Raw genomic sequence first — 18467 nt, forward strand, 5'->3', positions numbered from 1 at the left:
CAAAGTGAGTTCTCGCAGCCTGAGCGCTACAGGGGGACCAAGTGTGCATGTTTGCATCCAGGGGTCCTCGAGTGAGTTCCGGCCCCGGGTGCCCCCAGCAAAATGATGAACAGTTTAACCACTTTAACCCTATTTTTTTAATACTATGGCTATTCAAAAATAACACATCTGCTCGAAACATTGTGAATAATTGTGAAAAATGTTAAGAACACAAATGTTCTCTTATGGGGGTCCCATAATAAATCCTTTCAGATTTGGGTGCCCATGCAGTCAAACATGTTGAGAACCCCTTAGCTAGAGCACATGAAGTTACACATACTGTACATAGAACCCCTTAGCTAGAGGACATGAAGTTTCACATACTGTACATAGTGTATAGTTATAGGTGGATGGAGAATGGAGCTGTTTCATTGGCTGCCGTGTGTGCTTCCTCCCGTTCTGTGACTTTGGCATAATCTTTGCACAAAGACACACACACACACACACACACACACACACACACACACACACACACACACACACACACACACACACACACACACACACACACACACACACACACACACACACAGTGGCACCCTGTGTGTAGAGAGCCTGTGTGTGTGTGTGTGTGTGTGTGTGTGTGTGTGTGTGTGTGTGTGTGTGTGTGTGTGTGTATGTATGTGTGTGTCTCACACACACACACACACACACACACACACACACACACACACACACACCCCTAGAACTCTGTCCCCTCTGGCCCTGAGGAGTCCAGCTGGAGAGAATCTCGTCTTCTGGAACCTCTCAGTGTTCTGGATGTGCTGGTACCCCATGTCCAGCCTATAGGAGACAGGAGAGGGGGGAGGGGAGACACAGAGGGACAATGACATTGCTTTGCATACAATTTACAATTTAGGCATTTAGCAGACGCTCTTAATCCAGAGCGACTTACATTTAAGCAAGAACAAAAGCATGGGAATACATCACATAAAAGCATTTATCAATATCATGAAACATGCGTAAGCTAAGAAAGTAACAGTGGAATATCTATATAATGAAACTATACATACACTATACATATAAACTATACATATTTACTACTATGCTATACACATGGCGTGCTATGACTATATACAATACAATTATAGTGCTGTCTACATAACATGAATAATGGTCGAGCGTCATATGTGTGTGCGTGTGTGTGTGTGGGTGTGTAAAAGCAGCTGCCCACAGGGCTCCAACATAGTATGTAGTATGTATGTCATAGTGTGTTTCCACTCGGCGTGACGAATGCAAAAGAATGTTGCACCATTGACCACGTCACCGACTGTTTCCACTCGGCGTGACGAATGCAAAAGAATGTTGCACCATTGACCACGTGCATGTTTGACACTGCAAATGACAGGGTTGCTAAGTCAGACCGTTCTAGCGCCCCCACCCAGAACCATGTCAGGGGGAGAGATGTAGGCACACATGCATGTCTCGCCATGAGTTCACATGCGTTCATGCAATACATTATGCATCACAAAGGTCTCGGTTATTGTCAAGCCATTTAGTATTTTTTGCAGTTACCGTGCTTGAAAGGGATGGCACAGACCATATGGAGATTGTAACTGGGTTTCACTCAAACAATGACCACACAGTTTCCTTCTTTTTACTCTTCTTTACTTTTTAGTTGAGTACAGTTGTACAGGCATTGTGTAAGCGGTAAGTCAGTAAGTCAGGTGAAAAACCTTAAAGGGAAAATAAAAAACGAATGTAAGTATAATGCACATTAAATCAATACACATACTTTGCATATGTTTTAAACACCTGTAAATATCATTCTTACTTAATAGTGTCTCTTTATCAATTCATTTTAAATCAATTAATTTTTTGCTCAATTTGTTTTTAAACTGTTTTTAAACATAATAAACTCATGAAATGTAAATTAAATAAACTTAATTAATTAGCATCATTTTTTTTTTTTTTTAAGATATTTTTTTTGCGGCTTACGCCTTTTATTGATTTTTTAAGGGACAGACAGTAGGCTGACAGGAAACGGGAGAGAGATGGGGGGATGACATGCGGTAAAGGCCGTGTCGGGTCCGGGAGTCGAACCCGCGGCACACCGCGACTGGATCACCAGTCCGGTGCCCAGACCGTTACGCTACGGCCTGGGCCATTAATTAGCATCATTGAACCGTTTTTATCAATCAATACTCAATTCAAGTGTATTTTAAATCAAATAATTATGTTCAATGATCATGTCCAATTGGCCATCATGTTTCCTTTAACTCCAACTCAAGTCATCACAAACAACAACAACAAACAATGTCCATGAACTGGCATGCAACTGGCATGATCTGTCACAAATAAACAGTTCTTTCTCACCGGCTGTCTCTCCAGCATTTATATGGCTGCATCCTTCTGCTCTGCTGTTTCAGTGTGTGTTGCTCCTCTTTGAATGCACACTGCTGTTTCTCCTGGAGGTTTGTGTGTTTCCTGTGTTTGGCCAACGCCCTATTCTCAGGTGCAGTGCATGCACTGATGCTGATTAGTGAGGCAATTGTGGAGTGAGTGAGTGACAATCAGCTGAGTGTCAGTGCAGAGGTACATCACTGCGCCGTAGGCGTGCTCGCTTCCATCCGAGAACGTTATTGCCCAAGGATCTCCAGTGAAGCTTGGAGGCGTTATGGCCCTGGTGAATGTAATCTGCCCGAGTTGCACATACTCGGATTGCATCTTCTCTGAGGCTGTCTGACAATGCTGTATCCCACGTGTCTTTGACAGGGCAGTTGTCGCTCCTTGCCTCCTGGAATGCTCTCCGCACAATGATGGCACCCTTCTGCTTGGCAGGAGTCACCAGGCCAACTGGATCATATAACCCTGAGACTTGACTCAGGAGGTCCCTTCTTGTCAAAGGGTTTGGGGTTTGCTCTCTTACTTGGTCTAGTAGAAGGTTTTGGCCAAGTCGCATCTTCTTCTTTCTCCTTGAGAAGTTGATAGATGACATGACATGGAGCTTGTCTTCTTTCACAAGGTAACCCAGACCAAGAGCTTTGTTATCCTCGTCCCTCATCTGATTCGGGAGGACCATGTTGTTGACTTTGGTCTTACTTGCTTCGTGGTCATTTTCCTTCCTCCCACTTTGGCCTGAGAAGACCCAAGGCTTCAACTGGAAACCTCCAGCTTTTAGGATTTGCTCCACGTTTGCTGTGATGGTTTTCAGCTTCTCAAGGTCGTTGTGAGACGTAAGGATGTCATCAACGTAGCTTTCATTATGTAGCACTCCTCTCTCCTCTTCAAGGTGGGCGAAAGGAGGTAGGTTGGCTGTTTCTCGCATTGCGAGTTGTGCGATGCATCCTGCTGGTTTATCACCAATGTTAACTCTGGTGATCGCATACTCCTCCAACTCTTTGTCCTCTGAATCTCGCCAGAGGAACCTGTGGAGGTGCATCTCACAGTCTTCCAACCATACACTGTTGTACATTTTACGGATGTCTCCTAAGGCTGCGTGTGTTCCGCCTCTGAACCTCAGGAGGACAGCACGTATCTGGTTGAGGACGTCTGGCCCCTTCATCAGCAGGTCGTTCATACTGATGCCTCTGAACTTTTGACTGCTGTTCCAGACGAGTCTTACTGGGGTTGTAGTAGAGTGTGGGTTTGGTGCGATCAGATGACTCACAAACCATACTGGTCCTTTCCATGTGATGATTTGTTTTTTAGTCAACTTGATTGCCGCTCCTCGGTCGACCATGTCATGCACTTGAGCTTTGTAGGCCGACTTCCACTCTGGTTCTTTGGCAAGCTGCTTCTCTGTCCTTAGGAATGTTGCTTCAACTGCACCTTTGTTGTTCGGCAGTGAGGCTGGATCCTCTAGCCAGGGATACTTTGCATGCCAATGTGGTTCTTTGCTGTGATCGTCGCTCATGACATAGGTGAGTCCTTCTTTTACCACCTCAAGCTCCCTTTCCTCCGCAAGAGTCATTTCTTTACCACCGGGCTGGCAGTTTCCGCACCGGCAGCCTCCACATCTGGGCTCGCATGCTGCACCAATGCTATCCCATTGCCACCATTCCAGGAAACTCTTTGTGGGTCGAAGCAGTCGATCCCTCAATTTCAGCTCCTTTGCTTGAGGCGTTTTGCTCCGGAATGCGGTTAGTGAGCTCTTCGTATTTCACAGCTGCTGCTCTCATTGATCTTGCAAAGTGCGTTTTTGACATGTGAGCTGACACTTCAACCTCCTCAAACAGTTTGGGGTGTGTTCCTCCAACTGTTTTCCCGAGTGGTCCATCCCACAGTACGAGGTCTCCCACGACTCTGACTCGCTGAGGAGCTAGCTGGCCTTCTCTGTGGCTAATGAGGAGTTCGACTTCTTTGGGCCTCACAAGCTCATCACGAGGTATGTCTGGGAAGAATGGCTGCAGCTGTTCAGGTGTCACACTTTTGTGGACGTCTGCAATGTTGTCTAGCCCATAGCAAACCAACTGATGTGCTCTCAGTGTGCCCTTGGGAGTGGATACACGGATTTTGAGGAGATAGCGCTTTGTCTTTACTTGGACTTTCATCCCGCCAACTCCATGGACAACGAGCATGATGTCTTCACTCTTTAGATTCAGACGGCTCGCCACTCTGTGAGTGATGTAATTTGTGTCAGATGCTAAGTCGATGAGTGTCCCGACCTTCTGTCCGGCGTTAGCTGTGACGACAAGTAGCATCATGATCACTGGAAGCTCTTGCATTCCATTCTTTATCAGTAGACTCTGTAGGTCATTTGAGGTTTTGAAGACTCTGGAGGCGACATTTGAGAAAACCTCCCTGCACTGCTTTGCCAGGTCTGGTGGGAGATTTTTGATGAACTCCTCTTGAACCTCTGTGTACTTCTTTCTGCCTTTATCTTTTTCGGATTTGTCTGCAGACCTCTTTGACAGAGATTTGGGACAGAGGTAGAAGTGATGCTCGGGCCCCTGCTCGTCTTGGCAGTCTGGGTACTTGCATAGAAAGCCAGGTTTGCAGGGTGACTGGTTTTCGTGCACCTCAAGACACCTTCAGCAATGAGACCTGCCATGACGTCGTCATTGGCTTCCATGACTTTGTCGGCTTCCATGGTGAGTTTATTGAAGCTCTCCTTGAGCTGATCTTCTGACATGTCGTCGTGATCTCTGATGATACTGTTTGCTAGTCGTGTGAAGGATCGTTTTGCTGTAGTCCGCTCATTTTTGAGCTGTTCAACTGTTATCCTGACTGTTGATTCAGCCATGTTGGACAATTATACCACCCGTTTCCGCCAGGCCGGGGTGACCCCTGCCTCAACACCTCTAGACCATTCTGGGAAAAAAGAAAAAAAGCTTCTTTCTATGCCAGTGGTGCTCAACTTCTTTCAGGTCAAGGACCCCCAGAATTAGCTGTATTTGGCCGCAGACCCTCATCTGAAAATATGTTGTTCCAGGGGACCCCCCCCCCCCCCCAGAAGCAAAGATTTTAGTTAAAAATATTCGCTGTGTATATATTAAAAGATTTGTGCCACATTTTTCAAAAATAGCAGATCGACAAGCTCGTAGCACAGCACTTGGTGCCACGCTATGAACTTGTAGATCTGCTATTTTTCAATAGCTAAACTATAACATAATGCTTAAACACACCAAACGGGGTCCCCCGTCCTGAATGGGTTAAAGAACGGAGTGTCAGTCTTGGCAACACAGGCCGTGTGCACGCGCACACACAACACAGGCCGTGTGCACGCGCACACACAACACAGGCCGTGTGCACGCGCACACACAACACAGGCCGTGTGCACGCGCACACACAACACAGGCCGTGTGCACGCGCACACACAACACAGGCCGTGTGCACGCGCACACACAACACAGGCCGTGTGCACACGCACAACACAGGCCGTGTGCACGCGCACACACAACACAGGCCGTGTGCACGCGCACACACAACACAGGCCGTGTGCACGCGCACACACAACACAGGCCGTGTGCACGCGCACACACAACACAGGCCGTGTGCACGCGCACACGCAACACAGGCCGTGTGCACGCGCACACGCAACACAGGACGTGTGCACGCGCACACACAACACAGGCCGTGTGCACGCGCACACACAACACAGGCCGTGTGCACGCGCACACACAACACAGGCCGTGTGCACGCGCACACACAACACAGGCCGTGTGCACACGCACAACACAGGCCGTGTGCATGCGCACACACAACACAGGCCGTGTGCACGCGCACACACAACACAGGCCGTGTGCACGCGCACACACAACACAGGCCGTGTGCACGCGCACACACAACACAGGCCGTGTGCACGCGCACACACAACACAGGCCGTGTGCACGCGCACACACAACACAGGCCGTGTGCACGCGCACAACACAGGCCGTGTGCACGTGCACAACACAGGCCGTGTGCACGCGGCGCGCACAAGCTGTAGAGCTATAGTGTGACACCCAGTAATGTAATAATAATAATACCGTATAACATTTTTATAAAACCCAATAATGAAATAATGAAGTACCGGTATTAATATAACAAAATCTAAACGTTTTTGTGCACATACATACACACACATAGCACGCATGCATGCACGCAAGTTCAACAGCACACATGCGTATAAATATACATCTGTTTTTAAGTCCCCAGCTGTCATTGTTTGATGACTATCACATGGGACTTGAGTTTATGTTTTTGGCCATCAAAGGATCCGAGGCAGTGCCATATCCAGCGGTATTACAGTGCGTCCTCCTAACCCACGGAACCCACCACACGCTGTGGTATGAGAGCCAAAGGGGGAAAAACAACAAAAGCTCCATAAAGTTTCTGTGTCGGCTCCATTTGATGGACGACCCATGAGCCTGAAAACATTTGTCAGGAGAACCAGTCGATGCTGTGTCTCGTACTAGTTGCGGGCCTCTATGAACGCTTTTCAGGACATCATGGGAAGTCACAACATTGACCTCATGGCCATAAATATAATATAATGTGTGGAATGATTAATTTACTAAACAACTAGATTTATTCACTTGGACCGTTTGGGTGGGAACATTTGGCAGACATAGCAGATCTTCAAGCTCACAATGTGCCGCAATGCAACACTCCACGAGCTTGTAGATTGACTGTTTGAATAGATTTGGTGTTGCAGGGAAAAAGTAGCGAACCTGGTGTAGACTCCTCAAGGTGTGTGTGTTTTAAGAGAGTTCAAATAGAATAGCCAGCAAAGCTGATGACCGGCCAGAGTAGACAAACCAAAACGTATCTGCCGGCTGCCGCCACCAACATTGGCCAGTGTTTGGCTTTTAGGGATGCACCGAATGGGACGTTTTTGGCAGAAACCGAATACCGAATAATATAGGAAACAGTTGGCCGAAAACCGGAATAGTCGAATATCATTAATATTATATATTTTTCTTCTATTTCTTTACCAGTTTTTGTACCATTGCTGTCATGGACGTACATTTGTTGTTGTAGAGCCACATGATAATGGCCAAATTTTTATCACGTCGCTCACAACAAAACATTAGGTTATGAAAGGTAACTTCAAACGTTCTTTGACTATTCGGTTTCGGCTCAACCTAAACCGAATACCGAATATGCATATTTCTTTGCCACTATTCGACTGAATAGTTTCGGTGGCCGAATATTGGCTGCAGCTCGCTGGTGGGTATGAGCTGGCTGTGTGGGTTGGTGGGTATGAGCTGGCTGTGTGGGTTGGTGGGTATGAGCTGGTGGGTATGAGCTGGCTGTGTGGGTTGTCGTTGGGTTGCCTGGTGGGTATGAGCTGGCTGTGTGGGTATGGCTGTGTGGGTATGAGCTGGCTGTGTGGGTATGAGCTGGCTGTGTGGGTTGCCTGGTGGGTATGAGCTGGCTGTGTGGGTTGGTATGAGCTGGCTGGTGGGTATGAGCTGGCTGTGTGGGTTGGCTGTGTGGGTATGGCTGTGTGTGGGCTGGCTGTGTGGGTATGAGCTGGCTGTGTGGGTTGTCGTTGCAATCAGTTCCTTTTTCTAACATGCTCTCATCTCTGTCCGTCCACCAGGGATTCTTCAGGAGAACCATCAGACTGAAGCTGGAATATGACGTGTGTGAGCACAGCTGCAAGATCCAGAAGAAGAACCGCAACAAGTGCCAGTACTGCCGCTTCCACAAGTGTCTGTCCGCTGGCATGTCTCACAACGGTACCGCCTGCACTCCACACACACTCACACACACACACACACACACACACACAAACACACACACACACACACACACACACACACACACAGCCGACTGCTTCACAACGGTACCGCCTGCACTCCACACACACTCACACACACACACACAGCCGACTGCTTCACAACGGTACCGCCTGCACTCCACACACACTCACACACACACACACACAGCCGACTGCTTCACAACGGTACCGCCTGCACTCCACACACACACACACACACACACACACACACACACACACACACACACAGCCGACTGCTTCACAACGGTACCGCCTGCACTCCACACACACTCCACACACACACACTCACAACGGTACCGCCTGCACTACACACACACACACACACACACACACACACACATGTCTCACAACGGTACCGCCTGCACTCCACACACACACACACACATGTCTCACAACGGTACCGCCTGCACTCCACACACACACACACACACACACATGTCTCACAACGGTACCACCTGCACTCCACACACACACACACACACACACACACACACACACACACAGCCGACTGCTTCAACGGTACCGCCTGCACTCCACACACACTCACACACACACAGCCGACTGCTTCACAGTGGTGGAAAAAGAAGAATATTGCACACATTCCCTTGATAAAGTGCAACTAGTCAATAAAGTGCTTTTGGCAATCCCTGAATCTCTGAGTCAGTAAAGTGCATTTGGCAATCTCTGATTGAGCATTTTGATTGACAGGGGAACAAAATAGTGTTTAAATCTATTATACACACACCTCCTACCGGATGGCATTAGCTCGTACTCTCGGTACAACACATGCAAAGGGTCAGATACAATATTCCGAGCTTGTCTCAACACTGCTTGTTCAAAGATGGCCTGGGGAGTGATGGGGGGGGGGGGGGGGGGGGGGCATGCCCATGATCTTCCCAGCCATGTTTGCTAGCCTACTTATTTGAGATTTGTACTTCACAGTTAGATTGCCAAACCAGCTGGACATACCGTATCTTAGGATTGACTCTATACTAGCTCTGTAAAAAGGTCAACATGATATTTACACTTTACACTGACTTAGTACTGTATGTTTTATAATAATAATCAAAACCTACAAAGTAACTATAGTAACTAAAGTTTTCAAATAAATGTAGCGGAGTAAAATGATATTAAATTGCCTCTGAGATGTAGTGGAGTAGAATTTATTAATTATTGGAAATTAGAAATACCTAAGTAAAGTACAAATGCCTCAAAATGGGACTTCTTAAGTACAGTACTTAAGTAAATGTACTTAGTTACTTTTCACCAGTGCTGCTTCGGTGCACTGGTTCTCAGTGTGGGCTCCGGGCCAGGGACCCCCAGTGGGCCTTGAGGGGGTTCCAGCGGGGCAGGTCCCAAAGTTAGGGACACATGTACCGGTCTGTACGTTTGAGAGTGTACAGGGGACCAAAATGGACCATTATATGGCTCTTTATTTCATTAAAATGAAGCCATTTAGGCCTGACGTCGATAAAGAAAAGGCTTCTAAATCTTCTAAATGTTTCTATGTCAATGTTGCTCAACCTTTTTCATGTCATTTCAAGACCCCCAGAATTATCTCTATTGGGCCACGGACCCCCATCTCAAAATATGTAGTTCCAGGGACCTACCCCCCCCCCCCAGAAGCAAATAAAAATGCTGAAATATATATTCAATGATTTGCGCCACATTTTAAAGATTTTTCTAAAATAGCAGACCTACAAGCTCATAGCGCGCTATGCTATTTTTCAATAGCCAAATTATAACATAATTATAACACCAAAAGGGGTTCCCGCCCAAAATGGGTTAAAAATAAATTAGAATCCCTCAGACTTCCATAGAGTTTGTAAAATGGAGCTCCAAATACTTTCAGGCAGAGCCAGCAATCTAGACGACGATCGTGCCAAAGAGGCACATTTGAATCAATTTTGAGGAAGTGAAAACAGCATGGTACAAGCACCTTGTAAAGCTTAGTCCCACCGCCCCTCTGTCTTCCATCCCCTTCTGACTCTGAAGAGAATCCTTTAAGACGATGCATTGTAGGATATGCTTTTTATGTGATGGATTAAGAGCGTCTGCTAAATGCCTAAATTGTAAATTGATATAATGTGTCCACGAATAGAAGTATTTAGAGCTTCCCAAGGGGTGTGTTTGGATAGTTCAGCATTGTCAGAAATGCTCTAATCGGGGAGCCCCGCTGGCCTGGTGGTCCGGGCGCATGCCACATATAGGCTCTTGCCTGACAGCGTGTTCGAGTCCCGCTCATGACGACCCTTGCTGCGTGTCTCTCCCTCCCTCTTTCCTGTCTGTCTTCACTGTAACTATACTGTAAGGCACAAAAGCCAAAAACAAATCTTAAAAAAAAAGAAGAAAAAAAAGCTCTAATCTACGGACTACAGATCTACGCTCTAATCTAATCTACTCTGCCGCGTGTACAAATAGAAATAGTTACTCTCAGGCCCCTTTTCCACCAGGGTTGAACGTGTTCGTTTCTTTTTTTCCAGTTCAGAGTTCATCCACTTTGATGAACCACTGGCTTAGTCTGATGACATCATCACATGGAATCTTCACGAATGTATTTGCGCCAAGATAGCATTCAGTTGTTTCAAAATGAATTCTTTACCATGAAGATAAAAGCATAATCTGCACACTATTGGGAATCGGGACAATGCCCATCTATCTGAATGTAAATGTCTCTGTCTGAGTCAGTCTGTGCCCTTTGTCTGTTGCCCTTTACACTCGATTTGATGTGTAACCTGATCGATTCATTTTGATTAATCGTATCACAAATCTTTGACATCCTTTTCCCTCACAGTGTGCAAGATTTCGTCTTCTCTAAGACAAAATCAGAATAGATTTTAGACCTATGAGTTGCAACATTCACTTGCATTCCATGCACAAATAAAGTTAGAAATCATAAATTCAAGGCACGGTATTGTAATTGTATGAGACATAAATTGTCCCTCTAATTATTGCTGCACAAATCTGTCTCACATAAGTGTCTGTGGAGGGATTTCACTAGTATAATTTTAAGGTCATGCAGTGCTCATAAAATATTTGTGTGTAAGGAAGTATTTTATACACAGTTGTATACACACAGTTTGTAGTCCTGTATTGTGCGTGCGTGTGTTCACTGTTCATGAGTCATGGGGTCCTAACCACAACCATCTCGTGTGACACAGAAACCGCACATCTGTCACAAGGTGCACGCATTGCTTTAGAAAGAGTTACACTGCAAAGTCCTCCATGGTAAGGGTCAATGTGGTTACATGTGGACTCTCAGAGTTTCACATTTATAAGGTTTTGCGGCGTACACTTTTATTTAACTCTAAACATGGAAAACAAAAAAGACATTAGTACTAAATACTGGTTAGATAAACGAAAAACACCCTTTCAATGACACACGTCTCAAAATAGCCACAGATTCATTTGTGGAATAAAGATGTATTTGAGCAACAGTTTTCAGAATAATCGGCCACAGTCTAATTTACGACAGCGTCTACGGAGTGAGGTCAACATGTTTACATTGACCAGGGTTTTTTTTTTTTTTTTTTGGTTTTGTTTTGTTTAAGAGAGCGCAGGCAGGCCCGTATAGCTCCACATCTGGTGCCGTTATCTGTAATGACTGCCACAAGGTCAGGGGGTTCGTCCAAGATGGCTGCCCGCTGTACGGGATAGCATGTTCCCCTCGGACTGGATAAACCCACTGACCTCGTGCAGCTATAGGAAGACAAGTCTCAGCACATTTGTGTGTCTGTGCGTGTGTGTGTGTGTGTGTGTGTGTGTGTGTGTGTGTGTGTGTGTGTGTGTGTGTGTGTGTTTGCATGGGCCGAATGTCCCCAGAAGTATAGTAGAATTTGAGAAATGGACACTGAGGGGAAAGAAAGACTTCTTTCTGTATTTATGATGAAACATACAGTTACAATTAGGAAAACATTCAGATTGGAGTTAGGATCAGGCATTAGGTTTAGGACAGGGTTGGAGTTATGCCTGATTTATACAGTATGTTTGATTGATTGATTGATTGATTGTAATTTGATGATTGTGGTGGGATTGTGATTTTAGTCGTGGGGGTTAAAGGGCATTTATAAAATGGCATTATTAAATATAAAAATAGTTAAAGTTAAAAAACGTAACTATCTTAATATATGATATCCTTTCAAGTAGGCTATAGCAATACAAACATGTGTGCGTGAGTGCGCGCGTGAACACATACTGTAAGCGTATGTCCCATCTGTCCACACGCATGTACATGTACAGTACAAGCATGTTGAACTCAGTGTTGTTGAACCTTAGGGTGGAAACTGAACACTACATGGCTGCCAGCCAAATGCTGGCTGTTTAACCGTGAGCTTGTCCGCCACTTTGGCAGGTAAACAAACATTCAGACGGCCGTCTTCTATTTTTAAAATCCTCAGTGGCTCGTAAAATGCCACGGGTGAAGTTTACAATCCTATTAGTTGCTTTCCTGCCCTGCTTTTGCCAGTGGGGGGAGTCTTGAGTTTCACCTTCTCCCGCAGGCTGAGAAGCTGTTAAAGCTGCATTGCGGAACTTCTTTTAATGAATAAAAGATTATTTTAACCACTCTGTATGGTAAATTATCTTAATACAATATGACTTGATAGGTTGGAATGGCTTAGGGTTGACAACAAGAGTACAGCCACTCGCAATGGGACTCCTCTACAAGATTCGCTACACCTCTAAGATACCCATGTACCTGTCTAAATACTTCCTTAAAGGGACACTTCACCCTTTTTGCAAAAAAATATATGTTAATGACGTTTAGAAGCTTTAGATCACTTTCATGGGGGTCTTTATGTGTGTAATATGTGGTTTTAGATATTTTAGATTGTAGCAGTGAGCCTGTTGTCTCTGATGTCATGGACACTGGGCTCACTTCCTTCCTGGACTACATGTTGTCTCAGTAAGACAGCTCTCCCCCTATCCACAAGGAGGAGCAGTGCACCACAGAATTATGGGAATTGTAGTCCAGGAAGGTAGTGAGACCAGTGTCCATGACATCAGAGACAACAGGCTCACTGCTACAATCTAAAATATCTAAAACCACATATTACACACATAACTACCCCCAGGAAAGTGATCTAAAGCTTCTAAACATCATTAACATATATTTTTTTGCAAAAAGGGTGAAGTGTCCCTTTAATGTCAATGAAGTCCACGATCACAACACCAGAGGGAGTTCCACAAACCACGTTCAACCCAGATTCGGCTCTAACAAGGGGTTGAATTAATGTTGCTCCTGTGTTACTAAAATGTGGAACGCTCTACCAACATCCATTAAGATATGTGAATCCCTTGACTCCTTCAAAACACCTATGGACGGCTGCAATTCAAAACTGGCCCCTATAAAATGTTCTGATGAATTAAAAATGGAGGACCCTGAATCCCTGATGTAAACTAGTGCTTTTTCTTGTTTTATCCTCGTAGCAGTTTTTGTATTGACCTGTACTTTTGTTGAAATGTATCCATTCTACATACTGTGAATAAAAATGTCAATCAATCAATCAATCAATCAATCACCTGCAGTGGTTGGAGGTACTGTAGGACACAAGTAGTCTGTAATGCCTGAAGCGCATAAGTGCAATATCGACTTGAACCCTGGTTCGAATAAGAGTAAAAAAGTGGGTCTTCAGTTTGGATTAAAGAATCTCAACGGTGGGGTTTACAGGAATGGGAGATTATTCCACGATATAGGTGCAGCTACGGAGAAAGCCTGATCACCTTTGGTTTTTAGATATAAGAAAGAAGGAACATACAGTAAATGTACAATACAATAAGTGAACTGAAGAATCTAATTGGAAATACAGTATTTGTTGTACCCTGGAAATATGTTTTCACAATGTATTTCAGTTTATAACCCCCCCCCCCTGCCCCCTCAACACGCATTTATTATTCAAATGTTGTATACTTTTATACTCTCATTTCTATGTTTGTATTTATTATCATGTGTTTTTTTTTAACACTTTATTTAGATTTTTATTGATGAATAAATGAAAAAACATATGTGTACATTTTGTTGTATCAGACATGTAAATATCCCCCCCTCCCCCCCAATCAAGGTCAGAACAAGACAAATAAAACAAAGACAGACAGTACAACTTGTACAAGACAGTAAAAGTAATTAGTAAACTAGTTTTGAAAGTACTAATGAACATAGTAAGAAGAAAAGATAATAATAATAATAATAAAATAAAATAAACAGCATTTTCCATCAGGGTATGGTATCTAGGTTACATACATTGTATCCATCTTTCAGTTTAGATAGTAAATTCCTCTATATCCAACTGTCTACTTACTGAGGGCCTCCAACCAGAGGTCGCCCAATGTCAGGTTTAGTGTGAGGTATCAGATCGTACTATTATCATGTGTTTTGTCTGTCTGCTGACCCTCCTCCAGCTATCCGCTTCGGTCGGATGCCACAGTCGGAGAGGCTGAAGCTGGAAGCGCAGAGCCAGACGGCCGTGCTGGAGTCACTGGGGTCCCTCCAGGAGCAGCACCGGAGCCTGGTGAGACAGATCCACGAGGCCTACCAGAAGAACTTCAACATGAACAAGGCCAAGGCTCGCCTCGTCCTCAGCGGGAAGACCAGCACGCCCGTATGTACACACATGGACACAGTGGAAACCTGTCCATTTATTAGGGGGTGCGACAAATTATTGTATTCAAAACACGATTAACGAGTATCGATTAACCCATTCTGACCTGAGATCAGATTATATAAACGTCTTCTACATCCTGACAGTTTTCTGATAAAGCTATGTTTCTATGTCAGTCGTTCTTCGATTTTTCAAAAATAGCAGACCTACAAGCTTGTATCGCGCCACTTGGTGGCGCGATATGAGCTTGTAGATCTGCTATTTTTAAATAGCTAAAGCACGACATGATGCTAACACCAAAATAGGTTCCCGTTCAGAATGGCTTAATGGAGAATCCTATATTAGAACTGGCTTGAGGGAGAACCGGCCGGCTGACCATAGCCCCGTCACTCTGAATCAGACATAACCATAAACATACCCATAGTCAAGTCTCTATGACTCAGACGTAACTTTAAACGTACCTGATATGCCCATATATAGGCATATGTGGACATCCGGCTGTCCAGAGCCATAGGTCCAATTGCTATGCACACATAATGGTCATGTGTGTATGGGGCCGACCGACTTCAAACTCGGACTGGAGGGAGTGCGGTGCCTGCCACTGAGTTGTTTGAATAGGCTGTTGTCCAGAACGGCAAAACCGACCCATATGCCCATATTGGGTATGCCAATATACAGGGTATGGGCATATACTAATGACATCAGGGATCTCCATAAATGGACACAAAAGGGACACAGACAGACGGGTACAACGGGCACTCTGACAAAGCCCCCGACACTATGACTCAGACATATAGGTTGGATCTGCAGTGCCACGAACCTCTAGTTACTTGTGTAAGCAGAGCGTGCAAGTAATGTTATCAGTCAGGTGCTACGATGCGTATGTCCCTTAGCAGCATATGATATGACGTCATATGCTGGCACGGGACATACGGAAGCAGACCGTACAGGTGCTGTATGTTTTCCATCATGCTACGAAGCGTGTGTCCCATGACGTGATGAAGAAATGTACCAATGCCAGGGTATAATTGGTTATCGATGGTGACGTAACGATGACATGTTTCAGTGTCGGGTGGACTAAAGGTAATGCCCCTATGTATACATGTATGTAATCTGACACCACTGCCATAACGGGCATAAGTAATCATTACCTTACTTCAAAATACTACTTTTTTTCCTAGTAGGCCATTTATGGCAATGGCCTACTTGTGTGCAACAAGCAAGTAGGCACTCGACAGAGTGCAGTTCTAGTTTAATAAAAGAATCGCTTAATAATCTATTATACCTATTTTGGGCATTCCATTATAGGCTAAAAGAAAGAAAGAAAAAATACTTGTGAGCTTGCAGATCTGCTATTTTCAGTATTTTGTGGTTCATTAATCAAGTAAAACATATATATCAATACTGTATACAAAATTATATTTTGGACAAATTCCATTATATATAAATATATATAAATATTTTAAGCTTTTCGCCTTGGGCTCATGGGATCGTTTCTTAGCCGATTATTTAAAATAAAAGAAATATATATAGGTTTTAAAATTGATTAAATTGATTAGTTTGCTCGCAGCCCTTGGTCATTCACGACATGGAGACGTTCCAGGAGGCCGAGAGGACGCTGGCCGTACACGTGCTGCACGGATGTGAATGGCGGCCCGCCGAAAAGGAGCAGGCCGAGGGAGGGGGAGGGGGAGACGGAGACCCCCTGGGGGGCGAGGCGGCGGCGGGGGACCGGGAGGCGGAGGCCCGGCTCTTCCACTGCTGCCAGAGCACGTCTGTGGAGACGGTCACGGAGCTGACGGAGTTCGCTAAGGCTGTGCCGGGCTTCCAGAACCTGGACCTCAATGACCAGGTACTGTACTGGGATGGGTGGATGGGTGGGTGGGTGGGTGGATGGGTGGGTGGGTGGATGGGTGGATGGATGGGTGGATGGGTGGGTGGGTGGGTGGATGGGTGGGTGGGTGGGTGGGTGGATGGATGGGTGGATGGGTGGATGGGTGGGTGGGTGGGTGGATGGGTGGATGGGTGGATGGGTGGATGGATGGGTGGGTGGATGGATGGATGGGTGGATGGATGGGTGGGTGGGTGGATGGATGGATGGATGGATGGGTGGATGGGTGGATGGATGGATGGATGGGTGGGTGGATGGATGGATGGATGGATGGATGGATGGATGGATGGATGGATAATACATGGCACAGTCATGCTGAATAATAGTACATGAAAGTCATGGGATTCCTGGAAATATTTTGAAATGTAGAAAAACAGTTTTCCAGGCCGGGAAAAGGAATAAATCAAATAGTTTGTAAAATGTTTGGATATACCGGTACATCAATAGTTTTTGGCTAATGATTTTGTAATTTGTTCATAAAACATTAGGCTGTGAAATACCTGTGGCCTAATGTGTACATGCAGGACGTAACATGACAAAAGCAATAGATCTACAAGCTAACAAAGTGTTCCGTTGTGATATGTTGTTGGCTTGTAAATCTATTATGTTTGTTACATGTCACATGACACCTTCGCTCGAGGGCATCGATGGCACACACAGGTGTAAGAGCCTCATTATTGCACCGTATGATTGCTATTGGACATGGAAATTCATTGTTACAAATGTTTGGGAACCCTGTATATAATATAACTATACCTAAAAATAGATGATTTACTAGCTCACAACAGGTCGCGTTGTGAGCTTGTAAATCGTCTGTTTTCGCCACGACACCGGACAAAGTGTAAATCAGGCATCGTGCAGATAAAAAAAAGTATGTTTGTTGATTTCGTTTTTTCACTGACGAAAACTCAATGAAAACTAAGCTATGAAGACTAAATACATTGACAATTTCGTCGACAAATAAAAACCAGACAAACATGTTAGGAAGGGACTAGTGGACAAGAGATCCAGTATAAGTAAAATACATTTTACACTTGCAGGTTGCATGCGCTGCAACACGTTGTGAGCTTGTAGATCGGCTATTTTCAGCAAGTGTAAATTAGTTTAAATTATCAAGGCCCCCCAAAAACTGTAGATTTAGTCGACTAAAATCTCATGATATTTAGTCGACTAAAACTAACATTCCCGGTGACTAAAATGTGAGTGACTAAAACTAAATGAAAGCTATTCAAGAGACCATGACTAAAACAAAAAATCTTAAGTTTTGCTGTCCAAATGTCAGGTGACGCTGCTGAAGTACGGCGTGTACGAGGCCCTCTTCACCCTCCTGGCGTCCTGCATGAACAAGGACGGCCTGCTGGTGGCACGCGGCGGAGGCTTCATCACTCGCGAGTTCCTCAAGAGCCTCCGGCGGCCGCTCAGCGACATGATGGAGCCCAAGTTCCGCTTCGCCGCGCGCTTCAACACCCTGGAGCTGGACGACAGCGACCTGGCGCTGTTCGTCGCCGCCATCATCTGCTGCGGAGGTAAGCCTAGTGTTGATTCCGTCGGCGACTAGCTTTGTTTCACTGACGGAAACTAAATGGAAACTAAGCTATGATGTCTTAAACTAAGACTAAATATATTGACAATTTCTTCAACAAATAAAAGCTAGATGCCAAATCAACACGCAGTCAGCTGACGCAGAGTGGTCAGCTGGTCGAATTTGGGGAATGTCAAAATAGAATATTTCATATCTCTGCTGTCGGGAAGAAACCGCCTCTCTAAATTG

The 18467-nt window shown here is 45.2% G+C and overlaps 1 protein-coding gene across 1 annotated transcript in view; it reads left to right on the top strand.

Moving 5' to 3' along the window:
* LOC310853472 (peroxisome proliferator-activated receptor alpha-like) overlaps positions 1–18467 on the top strand; it is a 33954-nt gene that overhangs the window by 11892 nt on the left and 3595 nt on the right. The window contains exons 4-7 of the mRNA XM_083757814.1: positions 8009–8147; positions 14606–14805; positions 16376–16657; positions 17979–18222. Of these exons, the coding sequence (XP_083613940.1) occupies positions 8009–8147; positions 14606–14805; positions 16376–16657; positions 17979–18222 (865 nt within the window). The remainder of the gene's footprint in view (positions 1–8008; positions 8148–14605; positions 14806–16375; positions 16658–17978; positions 18223–18467) is intronic.

The sequence above is a fragment of the Protomyctophum parallelum genome (genome assembly GCF_964188405.1).
Source record: "Protomyctophum parallelum genome assembly, chromosome: 22".
Taxonomy (NCBI): domain Eukaryota; kingdom Metazoa; phylum Chordata; class Actinopteri; order Myctophiformes; family Myctophidae; genus Protomyctophum; species Protomyctophum parallelum.